This window comes from Corythoichthys intestinalis, chromosome 18 (genome assembly GCF_030265065.1).
Source record: "Corythoichthys intestinalis isolate RoL2023-P3 chromosome 18, ASM3026506v1, whole genome shotgun sequence".
In the NCBI taxonomy this organism is placed as follows: Eukaryota; Metazoa; Chordata; class Actinopteri; order Syngnathiformes; family Syngnathidae; genus Corythoichthys; species Corythoichthys intestinalis.
Window position 1 is genome coordinate 27508738 of NC_080412.1, and position 17689 is coordinate 27526426.

General features: G+C 41.9%; 1 protein-coding gene across 3 annotated transcripts in view; it reads right to left on the reverse strand.

Annotated features, from left to right (window-relative positions):
- Positions 1–2042: 2042 nt before the first annotated feature.
- Positions 2043–17689, reverse strand: part of nsd1b (nuclear receptor binding SET domain protein 1b) — a 43248-nt gene continuing 27601 nt past the window's right edge. For all 3 annotated transcript variants that reach the window (XM_057820851.1, XM_057820849.1, XM_057820850.1), the window contains exons 16-24: positions 16673–16878; positions 16487–16599; positions 16128–16274; positions 13913–14035; positions 13730–13846; positions 13457–13598; positions 13267–13373; positions 9614–9815; positions 2043–7542 (exon numbers count right to left, since the gene is read on the reverse strand). In XM_057820851.1, coding sequence (XP_057676834.1) covers positions 6974–7542; positions 9614–9815; positions 13267–13373; positions 13457–13598; positions 13730–13846; positions 13913–14035; positions 16128–16274; positions 16487–16599; positions 16673–16878 — 1726 coding nt within the window. In that variant the 3' untranslated portion in view covers positions 2043–6973. The remainder of the gene's footprint in view (positions 7543–9613; positions 9816–13266; positions 13374–13456; positions 13599–13729; positions 13847–13912; positions 14036–16127; positions 16275–16486; positions 16600–16672; positions 16879–17689) is intronic.

Genomic DNA, 17689 nt, shown 5'->3' on the forward strand with positions numbered 1-17689 from the left:
AAATTCTTTAAAAATCAAACAATGTGATTTTCAGTTTTTTTTCCACATTCTGTTTCTCATGGTTGAGGTTTACCCATGTTGACAATTACAGGCCTCTCTAATATTTTCAAGTGGGAGAACTTGCACAATTAGTTGTTGACTAAATACTTATTTGCCCCACTGTAACTAGTTTCTCAACAGATTTTTGTGAAATAAACTTGAAATTCATACAACACCTTTTCTACTATAATGTCTTTCAAACATACTAAATGGACAATAAACACAGTAACATCTTTTTAAAATGACAATTAGCCATTTTCAACTACTTTATTTTGGCTTCATGTTGGAGCAGGTAAAACAAAAAAAAAATGAGGCCAGTACAAAGTGCTTATTTCACAACATATATATATATATATTTACTGTATATTTATGTAGATTTGCGCTTTATGGATGGTTGAGACATGGAACCGACTGGAATGAGATGTGTTAGTAAGGGGCGACCGATCCATTCCTTCAAAACAGCTCCCGGGAGAAGACACTTTAAGGCATATCACTCACACGCTCTCACACAAAATATTTAATTTAGTCTTGAGGACGCACACTGAAGCATCATAGCGGCGGTTGTGTCACAATTACAGTAATATAAATAAATGACCACGGCGTGCACACTTCAACTCAGTGCAACTGTGTTTCAGTGTTAAGACCATTTTTTTGTTGTCGTTGCCCCTCACTTAAACACATCCTTCTGGAAATCTTGTTTGAACAAAAGTATTGGGACGTAGAATATCCCGAACATTGCAAGTATAGAATTACTCAAAATGTCTTGTTCGGGGTGAGAACTACAGTGGTTAGAAGCCTCAGTCATTCCCAAAAATGATCCAGTGTGGATGTTTTCGTTCATCCGACACCTAAAAATCCGAAAATAGATCCAACTAAAAGAGGTGAAGTCCGACCACAATTGACGAAGGGGTGCATCCAAATACTTTTTGCCCATGTAGTGTATATATTTTGTCATTATCCCGTCACCGTCCAGCACATCAGAGGCCCTTCTGATCGGTCCGAATGTCCCGATGGCTGACAGCGTGTTAGGAAGCGTCCAATGAATCGAAAAACGACACAGTCCAGAGTGACGATGGGCTCAGTTCGACTGAGGCTGCTACTCGGGGATCCAACCAAGTGGATTAGGAAGCGTTCGTGTGATTCAATATGAAAGCTGCTTCAGAAAATTGCCTTTTCGCACACTAAAAACTTTCTTTTACGGCCACTATGTGTATTATTATTAGTACTATGTGTAAATATTGTGTTCAAAGTTAGAGGTGGTACAAAAATGTTGTTTACTGGCCTAAAATGAAATTGAATTTTTTTCCCATCAAATATTTTTTTCCCTCCCTCCTTCTTTTGTTTAAAGGGAACCTCGGACTGAAAGACTTGTAGGCTCTCATAAGCCACAATTGTTCTCTTTTACCAAAATATGTTATTAGAAACACATTAATTATTGCCATTGATTTTAAAATCTATAATATTTAGTACATGTTTTGACCTACGGAGGGCACCGTGTTTTAGGCGCGCAATGGACGCTCGGGGTGATGACACTGATTTTCACTGTCACTCGACGAAAACTACCGGGTAACTGCAATTGACGTCCAACCCATGCGCTCATCGGTTAAAAGCAGCGAGTACTTACTATTTGTGTTTTTATTGAGTCTTTTATTACCTTTTCATTGCCTCACATACTTTTAAGCATTTTCTTGTGGTAGCTTTAGAGCAGATTGTTGACCTGTTGACCACATTAGTCAAGTAGCATATTTAAACTAAAGATGCACCAATACAGATACAGTGGGGCAAATAAGTATTTAGTCAACCATCAACTGTGCAAGTTCTCCTACTTGAAAAGATTAGAGAGGCCTGTAATTGTCAACATGGGTAAACCTCAACCATGAGAGACTGAATGTGGGAAGAAAAAGACAGAAAATCACATTGTTTGATTTTTAAAGAATTTATTTGCAAGTCATGGTGGAAAATAAGTATTTGGTCAATACCAAAAATTCATCTCAATACTTTGTTATGTACCCTTTGTTGGCAATAATGGAGGCCAAACGTTTTCTGTACCTCTTCACTCTTTGCTTGGTGTAAAGAAATCAACTGTGGGAGCAATTATTAGAAAATGGAAGACATACGAGACCACTGATAATCTCCCTCAATATGGGGCTCCATGCAAGATCTCACCCCGTGGCGTCAAAATGATAACAAGAACGGTGAGCAAAAATCCCAGTGCATGACCTGCAGAGAGCTGGGACCACAGTAACAAAGGTTACTAACAGTTACACAATGCGCCGCCAGGGACTCAAATCCTGCACTGCCAGACGTGTCCCCCTGCTGAAGCCATTATACGTCCAGGCCCGTCTGCGGTTCGGTAGAGAGTATCTGGATGATCCAGAAGAGGACTGGGAGAGTGTGTTATGGTCAGATGAAACCAAAATAGAACTTTTGGGTAGAAACACAGGTTCTTGTGTTTGGAGGAGTAAGAATACTGAATTGCATCCGAAGAACACCATACCCACTGTGAAGCATTGGATTTGGAATCATCATGCTTTGGGGCTGTTTTTCTGCAAAGGGACCAGGGTGACTGATCTGTGTAAAGGAAAGAATGAATGGGGCCGTGTATCGAGAGATTTTGAGTGAAAATCTCCTTCCATCAGCAAGGGCATTGAAGATGAGACGTGGCTGGGTCTTTCAGCATGACAATGATCCCAAACACACAGCCAGGGACAACAAAGGAGTGGCTTCGTAAGAAGCATTTCAAGGTCCTGGAGTGGCAAAGCCAGTCTCCAGATCTCAACCCTGTGGCGGGAGTTGAAAGTCCGTGTTGCCCAACGACAGCCCCAAAACATCACTGCTCTAGAGATTTGCATGGAGGAATTGGCCGAAATACCAGCAACAGTGTGTGAAAAGCTTGTGAAGAGTTACAAAAAACGTTTGGCCTCCGTTATTGCCAACAAAGGGTACATAACAAAGTATTGAGATGAACTTTTGGTATTGACCAAATACTTATTTTCCACCATGATTTGCAAATAAATTCTTCAAAAATCAAACAATGTGATTTTGTGTGTTTTTTTTTCTCCACATTCGGTCTCTCAGGGTTGTTTACAATTACAGGCCTGTCTAATATTTTCAAGTGGGAGAACTTGCACAATTAGTGGTTGACTAAATACTTATTTGTACTACTGTACCAGTATCGGCGGTTGGGGGGGATCCAGCACTAAAATGGTGGTATCGGTATCGGCGATTACCAACAAATAGGGCGCTTCTACCATTGACCAATCCAGTATTATAACACTTGACCACAGCCTTCTTTCTCCTGACACTCACTACATTTCTTTGTTGTATGATCACGCGTGATCACTTATCATGTCAAGCAGCTATCGCTGTTGACCTGCTTCAGACAAATAAGGGCAGGCCAATAGCCGCTCTCAACCAATGCCGGGGTGACTTTTTCATATGGAGGAAAAAAACTAGGAGAGGTAAATGTCGGCGGTCTAGAAATATTTCAGCATAGAATGATTTCCGTCGAGTACAATGGCTGCATGCAAGATTTGTTGCCAGAAAGTTTTTGAGAGGTGGAGTTAAATAGGCCAATTTCAACATCTCGAACCTGATAAAACATTTAAGACGAAACATGTGAACGAACACAAAGAGTTTGAGGCTGCAAAAGCAGGACTGCTATCCATAGGAAGGAGGCTGGACCAGATTAACAATCACTGGTCAGTTCACTTTGTCTACTTTACTTTCATTGTCTTTTACTGAAAGAAATGCCGCAGTAATTTGAGACCTGTTTCAAAATCATGCATTAGAAGTAAGCAAAGCAAGCTAAGCTAAATGGCTAAGTGTGTGTGTGTCAGAGAGAGTCTCACTCCTCGCTGTCTGCTTTTGTGCGTAGCTATAGATGGAGTTGAGTTATGTTGCTGCTTTACTATTTACTTTCTTACTGTTGGGCTAGTATTATACATGTTTTACGAATTTAGCACTATTTTCGCCTTTGAGAGCCAAAGGTTTATCTAACTAGCCAAAGGTTTACAAGCCAAAGGTTTATTTAACTATTGTCACCCATACCAGGTATACAGTAAAAATTTCTACTGGATTCATTTTGTATTAGTCTTTCCTGTTTCACAATGGTAAGCAACAGCCTGACAAAGTCACGATAGCAATGATTTCAGTATTTATATCTATATATATATATATATATATATATATGTACTGTATATATGGCGGAAAACACAGACAAGGCTGAAAAAGCAGTTTCTGCTCTTACACCCCTCTTTAAAATAAACTGCTGTATTTTAAGCCAAAAGAACTTTTGTTTTATAGAACAATATGTCTATATGATGCCATCACAGATTCATGGCGCATTAAGCCCCCAAACTATTTTTAATTTGTCCATTTTACCTTGGAACCCCCCGTTTACAGACGTCGCGCAACCGCTTTTGTTTCGACTTAGCCATAAAAAGAAGGTAAGTAATTATATTTATTATTCAAAATGTCTGTCATTTTTAGCTTAGAATCATTAATCGATGTCTAATATTTTGTTTAAAAAAAAATCACTCGCATATTTTAAACTTTGAAACAAATTACGTCACAATGAAAAAAATGGCGTCTGTAAAAAAAGTCACGGATATCTACTTCATAACTATCGATTAATTGTACTTTTTTGTTACTGTCACATTTTCCCCAATATGTTAGATGATAAATAATCAATACAAACAAAGAAAAATTGGGGAAAAAAAAGTTTAAAAGGGTAAATATATGAAAAAGAAAATCTTGACCACTCCTTGATGTCTGTGATTTCTGCATTGCGACCTTTGTTATATTACGTTTCACTCATAAAATCCCCCCAAAATCCGGCTGTGGCCATTCACAGCTGTGTCTTGACGTTGATACATGCTACATGGAGTTTTTGGATTGAAAAGAGGTAAGTACGCGATAATATCTCGTTAAAATCATGGCGTCTTTAATTATGCTCTCGCGTGCTCTTACCTCTAGTTAGGGTTTTGCTGTTTCAATGAATTTAAAAAATTAATCAAAATTTTTCTTCCCCCAGAAAATTGAGATTTTAAGCTTTCCAATGATGTATCACACATGCATATAGGACAATTTTGAAATTTGGACAAATTGGGGGTCGCAGAGTGGAACTTCAAGTCACCTTAGTGTTTTCCACCATATATATTTCAAACGAAATGGTATCGGTATCGGCCGATACTGCACAGCCAGGTATTGGTATCGGTGCCAAAAAATGGAATAGGTGCAACACTAATTTAAACTAACCTTATTTGATATTACTATGTTTAAGTATTTTCTTAAAGCATTTTTAGTATGTTCTGTCTGTATGCATTTAAACAAAACAAGCTAAAAGCGCGCAGTAGTACTTGGGGTGTCAAATTCGCCTCGTGTAAATATTTAGCTGGTTTAGCCCATTTTGGCAGAACACCGTCCCCCCCCCCCCCCCCACTCTCATCTCATTCCATTCCGTCTTTCCTGGTCATTTAGCTTTTGCTGCTCGTTTTGTGAAATATCGACATTCCTGTCCTGTTCGATAATGTTCCTCTCGAGTTCAAATTGAAAGTGTTGAACAGATGACATGTTTATGTCGCTAGAGTCATACTCTGGAAGCGCGGCAGCGTAACCACGTGACGTCACCGCCCTGCGACGTCAACAACAATCGCGACATACTAAAACTAATTTTACAAATTGTATAAAAACGAAAACATCAAGAAGGGGTTCAAAATCAAATTATTTAACTCATAAGAACGCTTATCTTTCAAGAACTACAAGCCTTTCTATCCATGGATCGCTTTAAGGAGACAAAAAGAACAAGACAGAAAAAGCGCAAAACATTTTTTAAACGATTTCAATTGATTTGGATTAGTAGGGGCGAATGAATCCTCATAGTTCAAACGAATTTGAGGGAGGTAATGAGTTAAATATAATACAATTTAAAAAGAAAATATTCATTCATAATTTTGTTTTTTAACTTGATTATAAATAAGATCTAGCATCAGTATATGTGGACAACACTTTTTTGGACATGTAGTCCACACTAAATATTAATGTTGCCGACATGACTCAATATGTAACGTTGATGTAGATGGATTCTACGTTCTTTTGGGATGGATTTTTAAAAAATTATTACGAAAAATATTCACTTTCCCTATTAAGGGTTAAAAATGGTTAAATATTGACCAAAACTAATGTAAATAAGTGCAAAACTTCTAATAAATCTTTTTCTCTCCCCCTATTTGTGTTGTCAGCCCCCAACAACACTGGGAAAAAAATTCAACATTTATCAATCTGATTAAAGATGGTCCACTGCATCTTTTAAAAAAAATACAATTTATAATTTTAATATTTTTTCACATCTTAAAATTTAACATAGTTCTCTTTTAGTCATTTAACATGACGTATTCAATCCTTTCATAAGTGCCATGAGTTTTCACGTTTGATTAAAGTTCATTGTTTTAATTCAGTAACCCTAATGACAGAACAGATGCACAATTTCCCTAAATTATTTTGGTACTACGATATTTTAGTGAGGACGACCGCTAAAAAAAACTTGCAAATATATGATTAAAGCTAGTGAATTTTTTGTCTCGCCAAATAAGTTTGTAATTTTCCTGCTAATACCACAAAATGGTAACAACACACTTGTTTTCTCTTTGACAAGACTAAGGCTGAAGGAATGATGTTCCTCACCTCAATTTCACATATTTCCGCCCCTTAATTGTATTACTGTTCGGCCAATCGTGACGCACGTCATAGGCAAAAAATTGTGGCAGCAGCTTTCATATTGCTTCCGGTGATGTGTACGTAATGGTTATGGTTGATGAACGTGGCGAATGCTTTAAATGAGGTCACGGAACATCGTGCGGACTGTTTTTTTTTTTTTTTTTTACAGTTGTCATGAGTGTGTGCAAAGGGTCCTAGCTAGTCACTGTAACAGAACTCACTCCTCCTCATCCTCGTCGTCACCTCTGATCTCAAGGTACTCCACGGTCTCGTCCAATTCATCGTCATCCTCATCGTCCAGCATCTCTTCCTCGTCCTCTTCCAGGATGTCCCTGTCCTCCTCGTAGGAAGAGATGGGCGAGTACTGAGGAAGATCGAACGTGCCCGGAGGAGGCGAGGCGACCGGCGCCGAAACGGGAATGGTGATGGGCACCGGGATGGAAAAAGCGGGAAACGACTCCTGGCCAACGTCCGGGACCGGTGGAGGCGCGGAGGCGGGGACGCCCGGCACGTCGCCGACGGCGGAAGAGGAAGGGTTGATGACGGCCATCCCTAAGCCAGACGTCAAGGCCCTCGACTGGGGGTTGTACTCACGGATCTCGCCCGGCTCTAGCGGGTCAGGTCCGCAGGGGTCGTGCTCGGTGCACGAGAGCTTGCCGTCCAGCTTGGAGATGAAGAGGAGACCTTCGCGGTGCTGTGCGCAGAAGGAGCTTGGACACATCTCGCAGAATGATAGTGCTTCTTTGCCGCAAATGTCGCACTGGTGGCGCGGACACTCCCAGCGTCCTGGGAAATAAATAAATAAATAAATATATATATAAAAAGTTTGCACCAGTGTTGTTTTTGGCCGCCATTTTTATTTTCCTCTTAGTCTTTGGGACGAAATTTTTTTATTAGTCTTAGTCATATTTGAGTCATTCCAAAATGTTTTTGTCCATAAACTTCAAAAGTTTTAGTCCATGAATAAATAAATATATAAAAGGTTTCCAACAATTTCAAATGAACATGACAGACGAGCACATAACTATAGTGTCTACAAGGACATCACCATTTTCATGATGATACTGTACACCAGACGTGTCCAAAGTCCGGCCCGGGGGCCAAATGCGGCCCGTGGTCAAATTTTATCCGGCCCCCAGCCTCTGTCATAAAATCAATAACATCTGGTCAGCAGTACTGCAACCAGCAAATGCAGTAGCTTACACACGAAATGCTGCTCCTCATTTACCCACTAAAAGGCAGCAGTACTTTAACCCTTTATTGCAAAATGTATCACATTTGATACACTTAAAATGTATGATTTTCAGACTAATTTAGAATTTTGACATTTCTTTAAAAAAAAAAAAAAAAAAAAATGATGGATGCAAGTCGACACATGCATCAGCAGGTTCCATGAGAAAAAAAACATGATTTAGCATGGGTTATAGATATTACAGTGCTTATTACTAGGGATGGGAATCGAAATCCGATTCCAATTCGGAACCGGTTTCGAGTTTTTCGAGGCCTCGACATCACAATGAAAAAGCCTTAACGATCCCTTTAACGATTCCTAAAGACGCGTATTGCGTCGTGACGTGTGTTGTTGTCCAGACGCATCAAACTAGCATGGCGCCAAGAACCACTCGCTCCAAACTTTGACTACACTTCACCAGGAAAGTGTGAAAATCAAAGGTTACGACGGGTAAGCACGAGCATTGCAGCCATAAACATAACAATGACAGCACGTAGGTTCAAACGCTCGAAAGTGTGTCTTCACTTCACGAGGAAAAATTACAAACACACGACTTGCAATCATTGCAAGGTGGAGATAACTGCATCGGGAGGGAATAGACTGCACTGTCCTCACCGAGACAGCTATACAACTAGCTATACTCCGAAACGACGATACAGAAGACGTTGGCATATGATTTTGGGGCACTTTATGGGTCACTTGCTGTTAATTTTGGGTTACAGAACAGGAAGTGACCCGGGAATGAATAGGCAGTGACTCAAACTCAACAGGAAATTACCTGAAAATGCCCTCAAATGAACATAAAGTGACTTCGAAAATCGGAAAGAATGGTTTTGAATGAACGACCGTTCATTCCCCCTTCCTAGTCTTAACGGACTGGGCATCCAACACAGTCAATGGAAGCCATATAGTTAACTGAGACACTATTATGGTGGAAGATTTTGGTAGCAACTTGTTGGTTCCTTTTATTTTTTGAACACTGACACCTTTTTAAAACAATATCTCGATTCTTGGCAGGAGCATATCGATAACCTTTTGAGATACAAAGTATCACGATATATAACCATTTTGATATTTTGTCACACTCCTAGTGTACGTCGCCCTCTAGTTGTTGGCCGCCACCACTGGGGTGTTTGCACACATCCCAGCATCAGTCAATGTAAACAGTAACATTAGCTGCTGTTGGCTGTGTGCTGCAGGTGGCGACGTCTTTGGACAGCTTTTCTACGGGAAAAAGGCAATCTGCTGAGCCGACAAACAAGTCCTTTCAGCACAATATGAGGTTTAGCAAATGTGGCGAATGAAGTAGGAGCATCATACCTCGCGGCAAACTGTATTGCTAAAGCCAAGAAACCTTTCATGATTTGAGAAGAACTTACGACCAAGGATATTTGTGGTCAAGTCACAGGAGAGGCCGCAGTTAAAAACAGGTTGATTCAGCGTATAGTGAGTTACACTTTCCCTGCGTTTAATGTTTTTTTTCCAGCCCTGTCGTGTTACTTTATATTTACTGCGATTCTCTGCTGCATATTGCCAGTCCATGAAAAAAAGGCCCACATCACACCGGTCCGTAGTGCAAAAAAGGTTGGGGACCACTGAATGACCACCATAGAGTAAGACACTGACCGGCGGGCCTCCTGGTGAGGTTGAGGCAGTCGGCGTGGTAGACCTTGGGGCAGCCGGGCTTCTTGCAGGAAACCATCTGGCCGCCGTCACCGCAGCTGAAACACTCGTCCTCGCGTTCCTTGGTCACTACCACCTTCTTCTTCCTCCTACCGTGGCCCCGCCTCTTCATCTTGCGTCCTTTGTCATCCGACGGCGGGTTGTTCTGAAGCGACAAGTTCATCTTTTACAATACACGGAAGGTCGAATATTGTGGGTGGATGGTGTCATCTCATGTGTTTCCAAATAAGTAGCTCCACCACTTGCATTTGACAATGATAACAAACAGTAACCAAATCCCCAATATTATTGTCATTAGAATTGTCCGATATTATCGGGATAAAAGCATTTTAAATGATTTCGGCATCGGTTTTTCATTATCTGTTTTGGGCCAGTATGCATACGGCAGTGCTGTCATGTCCACTTCTTGCCTGCTGGTGTTTCTGGTATTTTGATACCCCTTGCTGGCATTAGGTGTAATTAGTTTTGAATCGCTCCAGCCCTTTCTGCTGATGTCATCATAATTAGCTGCGAGCTCACTGCGAATAGACCCCAATCACGTGACGTCACAACTCCGCCCCCCTGACTGGTGCCGCCATATTTTCCGTTGGCTCATCGTATTTACATATTACCGCTACGTACATTCCTCCTATTACTGCGTGCTTTTCTGCTCGTCTAAGGAATCACCGCCTAGTAAACGCACCCAAAAACCTTCCTGACAATCGTTAACATTGATTAATCAAAATGGTGAAGGCATGTGTGGCGGTTGGTTGCAGTAACAGAGAAGATAAACGGTCATTTTAGTAGTTGCTGTGTGCCCATTGTTAAAAGGGAAAATCTCTAAAGCAGCACGGTTTGTTTATCTTGGTCCATGATGCGTTTGTGTCGACAGCCGTCAGACAGCGGCGAAAACATCAATATGATGCCAACACGATCGCAGACATCATCAGACGGAGACTACGAAGCTCGTCGCCACAGTCGCGCAGCAAGAATGTGAGCGCAACAACAGGTGTTGTGCCAAAAAATAGCCGCCCTGCGTGAAATGTCCCCCCTGACGGGAGCGCCCACACGGAAACGACTTTCTTAAATGTCATACCTGTGTGATTGTCATTGGGATATGGTCGTGAAAACCTGTAGACTAATACATTTCTGTTCAAAGATGATTATGTTGTCCAGTCCACGATTTGTTACTTAAAATACAGTACTAATATTTTGTGTAATTTAATTATTTAAAACTGATCTTATAGTCGTAAATCCATTACTGTACTGCTTCCATGAAAACATTTGATGTTTTCATGTCAATAAAGTGTTATAAATAAGCGCTCCCGTCAGGGGGGGACAATTCACGCGGGGCAGCTATTTTTCGGCACACACGTGACAACGGTGACGCTCAGCTGACCAAATGTCGGTTTATATTCGGGCCGGTGCCGATTTTGGGTACCCGACTCCTCATCGTGACATAAACTGGAGTATGATTGGAAATTTTGGAATGGAATGGAGTTTTATTGTCATCGTCATTGGTATCATTGACAATCATTGACAATTACAAAATGTGATATGATTTGCCCGAAGGAACCGAAGAAGAAGACAAAGGCGGACGGGATGAAGCATATGCTTATCAGTTTCCCGTCCCCCATACAACTAAAGACGCACATTCAGGCATGGAACATACATCAAAACTGTACAATAACACAATCAACAATCTGGGTTTAGTAACTTAGCGTCCAGTCAAGCAGCTCGATTAATTTCAGGGCGTACAAGGTTAAGGCTTTGTCATGTCCCTGACATTTTTGCATCTGTTTGCTGTGGAACATTTTGTTGTGGCTATGTGTGTGGCAAAAGTGATTATGTGTTATCACAGCTGGTGTGAGTAGCGACTCAGCAACAATTGGCGCACAAAAAGGTCACTGTAACGGTTTCATCAGACATGAATGTATGAGAAAATCAAACAACATGCTGTACATATTTTATCCCAAGATTAATGTCTCCACAACGAAAACATGCTTATTATTTGTTTTATACAGTATCTTTTCCATATACTCGTAAACTAGACATTTGAATCAGGAGCTCGGTAGACACAGCAGATAATTATGTTTTTACAATTGGGGATTAGGAGCTCAATTGTAATAGATTCCAGGAGATTGTCAATCATAATTGCAACACCCCCTCCCCCTTTAGATGCCCGATTTATTTGTGTAATGTTATGTCCGTGCAAATTAAAGTCAGAGCCTTTATTATCTTTTGTAGATAATCCTTAATGTGTTCAAGATTCTTGTAGAGACTCCTGCCGTTGATAAGTTTCAGCTTACCTTCCACATTCACGAGTTGTTGTACTGGTCCACTGTGTAGTATGTACAGTTATCCAGCTATTGTAGAAGTTGTGGTCCAGAAGTGTGGTTTCAGATGTCATCATTAATTTTCAAGTGAGGTCAGTTGGTCAAGACTCGAAATGGCTTTAATCTTCATATCTTGCATCTTGACAAGGATCCTGCAATCCGAGACCCAGGTGTTGGCTATTTTCCCAGCTTTCTTGAGTTGACGTGCTCTTCTTGCAATTTCGGCATTTCGGCGAGTCAAGTTGTCATTCAAAAAAATCTTCGACCCTTTCAGGTGGCGGCGCTGGTTAAGCAGGGCAGTCTTGGTCTTGTGGTCTACCAGCTTCATGAGCACCGTCGCCAGTCCTCTCCCCCCAGATGGGAGCAGAAGGCAACGACGGATGTCCAGCGGTTCCATGTTTATTCCATACTCTTTCAGCTTAGCAATTGCCAGTTGCGCCACTGTGTCCCCTGGGCTAGGCGCCAGTTGTAATCCAGAAATGATGAGCTCATTTGCGCGTTGGCACTGGTCGAGATCGTCAGCCAAAATTTCCAGCCTCTTGATGCGAACATCTCTCTCTTCGACCGCCTGCTTGAGTTTCTCGTTTTCAGCGCGAATTAACTGGAGCTCTCTGACGATTTCTTGATTCTGGTTTTGAATCAAGCCAGTCAAGGAGACCTCCAACTTCTGTATGGAGGATTTTATTTCATCCAAGTCTCCAGGTTTCAAATTCTTTGGAGCCATACTGGGAGTCGAGCTTGCTGGCCCTGAGCGCTTATCGGTTAAGATAAGAGTGCTTCAGGAGCTGAGAGAGTGCGTCTGTACACGATGAAGGCTGAGCAGCGAATTTTGTGGTCTCAGGACGAGCTCTGACGCACGGGACGGGACCGGACGGGAGGAAACATCGGATTGGGCATCAAATATGGATCTGGCGACTGGATCGACCGAAGCTTTTCCAAATAACGGCTTTTATGCAACTCATCCAATGAGTTTACAGCGTCTGAAAGCACCGGGGCTTCCATAATTTGCAAGTGAATCCGCCTTTACAAACTACGATCATTGACAATACGACACACAATGACGGACAATATGGCGGCACAATACAACGATCACGTGATTGTGTGACATTGGTGATTAGGGTCTATAGAGAGAGCTAAATGGACGAGCTAATGTCTGCAGCCAGTGCACCATATAGCAGTTCTTGCCATCTCACCATGTTGTTTACGCCTTATACAAGTATAGCTTGTAAGCTATTGTAAGTAATATGCAAAAGCTGAAAAAAAGAGGGGATGGAGTCTGACCTTGGGCCTGACGCCAAGGAAGCCGCTGCAGTTGGGCGCTCCGCACTTGCACACCGTCTTGCCATTGCCCAAACACTCCAGGTTGTAGTTGAAGGTCAGTTCAGTGCCTGAACGCATAAATACACGGTAAGTAGCTGTCCGGAAGTGGCCGTTCTTGTTTTTTTTTTTATTTTTGAGGGGAAAAACCTACCAGCCGTGATGTCCACCAACGCAAAGAGTCCCACACGTGTATCGCCGCTCACCGTCCACTTCTGCGTCTCGCAGTTGGGCTGGCAGCAGTGGTTCATGAATCGGGCCTCATTCCCCTTGGGACCCGCGTCGATGATGCGATCCTATTAAGTTAAAATCGTATTTAAGTTCAAGCTATTGAGGAGGAATACATTTGGAACGCTCTTGAATTATAATTTCTGTTGATTCACTGCATGCATTTAGTCATTTTCTTAATTCTATTGAATCCAAATACCTTGTCCAGTGTGAGCATGTAGAAGTTACAGATGTCGTGCTCTTGAGCGTGTCTGATCCTGCTCCTGCACTCCTCTTCGTCGATCACCTCCCCAACGTACTCGCTCACAAATTGCCCCTGTTTGGAAATGAGCGGATGATGTTTCATCGGCTGGATTTGAGAATTCGTACTGCATTTTTCTACCTTCTTGATGTCGTGGACGCAGCGGAGCCCCCAGCCTCGAGACAGCGTCCTGAAGATCTCCACTTGGCTGTACTGACGCCTGCTGAAAGTCTGGTTCAGGCAGCGCTCGCCCGCTGGGCAAACCTGAGACGCATTTGTTTTGAACTTTTTCAGTGCTATTGACGATGATAGACATCCAATCGGGTGGCTTTTTTCATCCTTATGTTGCGAATTTAAATTACCGTATCGCACTAAAGTATAAATTGCATTTTTTGGGGCGGGTGTTTATATTTTACAAATGTGATGTAGTATTCATTTATATTGTATATTTTCCGTGTATAACTTTAGTTCCTATGTGAGTATTAGTTCCTACTTGTTTTGTTGTGGTAGGAGGGTTTTGTATTGAACACAGGCCTGTGTCGGTTATTATTATAGCAGAAAAGACAGCAGTAAATCAACAAAGACAAATTAACTGTGCCCCGATCTACCACTCATGAGATCTGATGGACTCAAAAAGTAGGTTACGATTGCATATTAGTCTGAAAATAGACCGGATCCACCGCATTTTTACACGAGTGACTTCCGGCCCGATCCTAGCTACCGGTAGTAGTATTGACGCAGGAAGGCCGCGTCTCGCGTCAAATAAAAAACTCTGCCGTTCTTTTCGCGTGCGTCGCGTTGAGCCGCTTCTGGGATGCATCTAACACGCGGCCGCACTGCGACTGGTGTGCATTGGCTGATTGACTCTAACCCCCGCGTTTCACTGCGTTGTCGCGGAGGCCACGTTGTTGCGCCGTTGACGTTTCTGGGTTCCGTGTTGGTCCTCATTATAGTAGAGAAGACGGAGTAAATATAATCCACACAAAGAAACTAACCCGATCGACTCACAGCCTCGAAAAGTAAGGGTTATGTTACGTCAGAAACTCGTTCGGTACGCGTCCGTTCCGAACCGAGCACCACGTACCGAAACGGTTCAATACTATTACATGTAAAGTTACACCCTTACTAAATACAGTAAGAATCTGTTAACATATTAACAGCTTTTTCAACTTATATTCAAACTTGAGGATAAGTCGGCCAAATCAAAGTGTGACTTAGTTTGTCACTAGTAAACATCTAATCCATTTCCACTTTTAGGTTAGTTGATTTTTTCTTTTATCACAGACAATTGTTTTAGGTTGTTTTATCTCCCTGACATGTTTCGGCAACTACTTCCCCCTTCATCATAGTGTCACTGGTGTTAGTGTGACGCGTCTTGATCGGCTGATGGATGAAGGTGTGACTGACCTGTCAGATATGACAGGCGAGTCAAGCCCTCTGCTGACCATTCACTCCTCCAGGATGCTGGTCCAGGAAGTAGAGAACATGTAAGCCCCCTCGTCCCTGTTGATGGTCCTCGGGCCCCACTTGCGGATTTCAATGGCTTCCCTGATCCAGCGCTGATGTTTGTTTTCTTCGGTGCGGATGACTCTGGTCTTTGCCCAATCCATGATGTGGTTTTCCCTTTTGCAGTGGTCGGTGATGGCTGACTTGTGGTGTTCCTGTTGTGCTTTTTCTTTTATTGCCTGTTTGTCTTTTTGCTGTCTCCTTCTCGCACTCCTTCTTGTGTTCTTTTTTTTCTTGTAATAAAGTTCCTTCCTGTTTCCCCGATGTATGATTTATTGCATGATTTGCATGGAATTTCATAAATGGGGTTGCATTTGTTTTCTGGGTGGATTTTGTCCTTTGGATGGACCAATATCAGGAGGAGTGTTGTGTGTGGTTTGACAGGTGTGTTTATGTTTTATTTCCTCATGGCTCTTTGGATACGTTCCGTAACTCCTCTCATGTACGGTAACGTCACTATATCTCTGTATTCTTGTTTTGTTTGTTTTTTTTCTTTCCCCCCTGAATTGTGTTGTTTTTGTTTTTCACCCGACTTGCCTGTCAAATCTGGCAGGTGAGTCACGCCTTCATCCATCAGCTGATAAAGACGCGTCACACCAAAACCAGTGACACTCTGATGAAGGCGCAAGTAGTCTCTGCAATATGTCAGGTAAATAAAACAACCTAAAGCAAATGTTTGTGATAAAAGAAAAAAAAATCAACTAATCTATAAGTGTAGACAGCATGAAGTCAATATACCCATTTCCACTTTGTTCATTTGCTGCAGCCCTCCCAGTTCAAATGGATTGGAAGTCTAGCGTTAATTTTGTTGTACAAATGAAGTTTAAGCTAGCAATGCAGTTTTTAGTACCTGCGGATGGCATTCGTAAAGCAGCATTCGGTTGATGCATTCTGAATCCATGCCGCACGGGCTCTCGTCAGTCGCCTTGCAGTTGCAGCGCGGGATTTCCGAGAGATCGGCCGTGATGATCTGTACCTTTCCTATTGGCCGGTTCACCTGCGGGAGTCGACAACACATATTGAAAGAGTTTACATATTTATCATTTGAGCAAAAACCAAACAATCTAAGGGAGAGGTGACAGGTCAGCGCTCGATTCCTAATGATGGGAAAAGGAAAAATGAGGGTGGAAGTGGGAAAAACTTCAACTGTGTTCCTATGGGTGGGGGTCACAGTGTAAAATACAGAAAAATACAAAAGCAATGTCAGACCTTTATGTGTTTGTACGGCGGCGGCTTCCTGTCATTTTTCCTGTCCTCCTGAAGCTGCCGAAGCTCCTTCTCGGCCTGCAGCTCACGAAATCTCGCCGCCGCTTCCTCCAGAGCTACGGATGTGAACCAGTCAGGAAGCAATCACAACTTGTCCATGTTTCATCAGACCGGCTGCGATTTTCTAACCTTTCTTATAAGTGGCGTCCACGCCCTTGCCCATCTTCTCCTTGCTGTTGGCGTCCACATCCATATATGGAAAGACGCGTGCCTGGTAGGTCCACAGATAGTCGTTGGAGCCGAAGAAGTGGACGGGGAACTCGCCCACATCGTGCCTCATGCGCTGGATATTCTCCGGGATGCTTTTGGGGTGGCTGACCTCAGCGGGCCACCACCTTGGCGGAATAAGCAAAAATGTAAAACTAGGGGTGTGATAATATATCATTATGGTGGCTATATTTTATATCCAAATAGATTATCAATATGGTCCCACCAAGAATCTATATATCATTTTAAAAAGTCACTGTTTAATAAAAGAGCAAACAGGTTTGCTTACAAAATTCTCAACTAGAACAAAATTTTACCTCATTGGCTCTTTTGTTGTTTTTTTTTAATTTAGGATTTTCCAATTTTTATATAAATATTTCTTAATTTTATTATTTTTTTCATGGCAAATGAAAATGGCCAATTTGGAAACCTGAATATGCTCGAAAACTCACCAAAATTTGCACATACTTGCGGCTTGTCGTAAATTCCGATAATTATGCGATCTTACAAAAACCGTAACAAAATGGCTCAGTGAATTGAATTTTTCAAAAAGGCCACTCCTACTAGGTTTTTTTTTCAACGGAGAGCAATGAAATTTGGGGAAGTGAAACCTTATCCTAAACTGCTCCAAAAAGTCTTTTGCACCCATATTCCAAACCCAATATCAAAATGGGTATTTTGGATTGAATGTGAAATTTATATCGAGTTACAGGGTGCATATCTTAGACATTGGCACTCCCAATATTAAATCGGGTATTTTGGATTGAATGTGAAATTTATATCGAGTTACAGGGTGCCTATCTTAGACATTGGGACCTAGGGAGTTAGTCGGATCCTCCTCAAAATTGGTGAGACTGTTCATGAGACATATGAGATCTTAAGTTATCAAAATGGTGAGTTTTCATTCACGGGCCTGACCTGGGCGGGGTGCCAACCTCG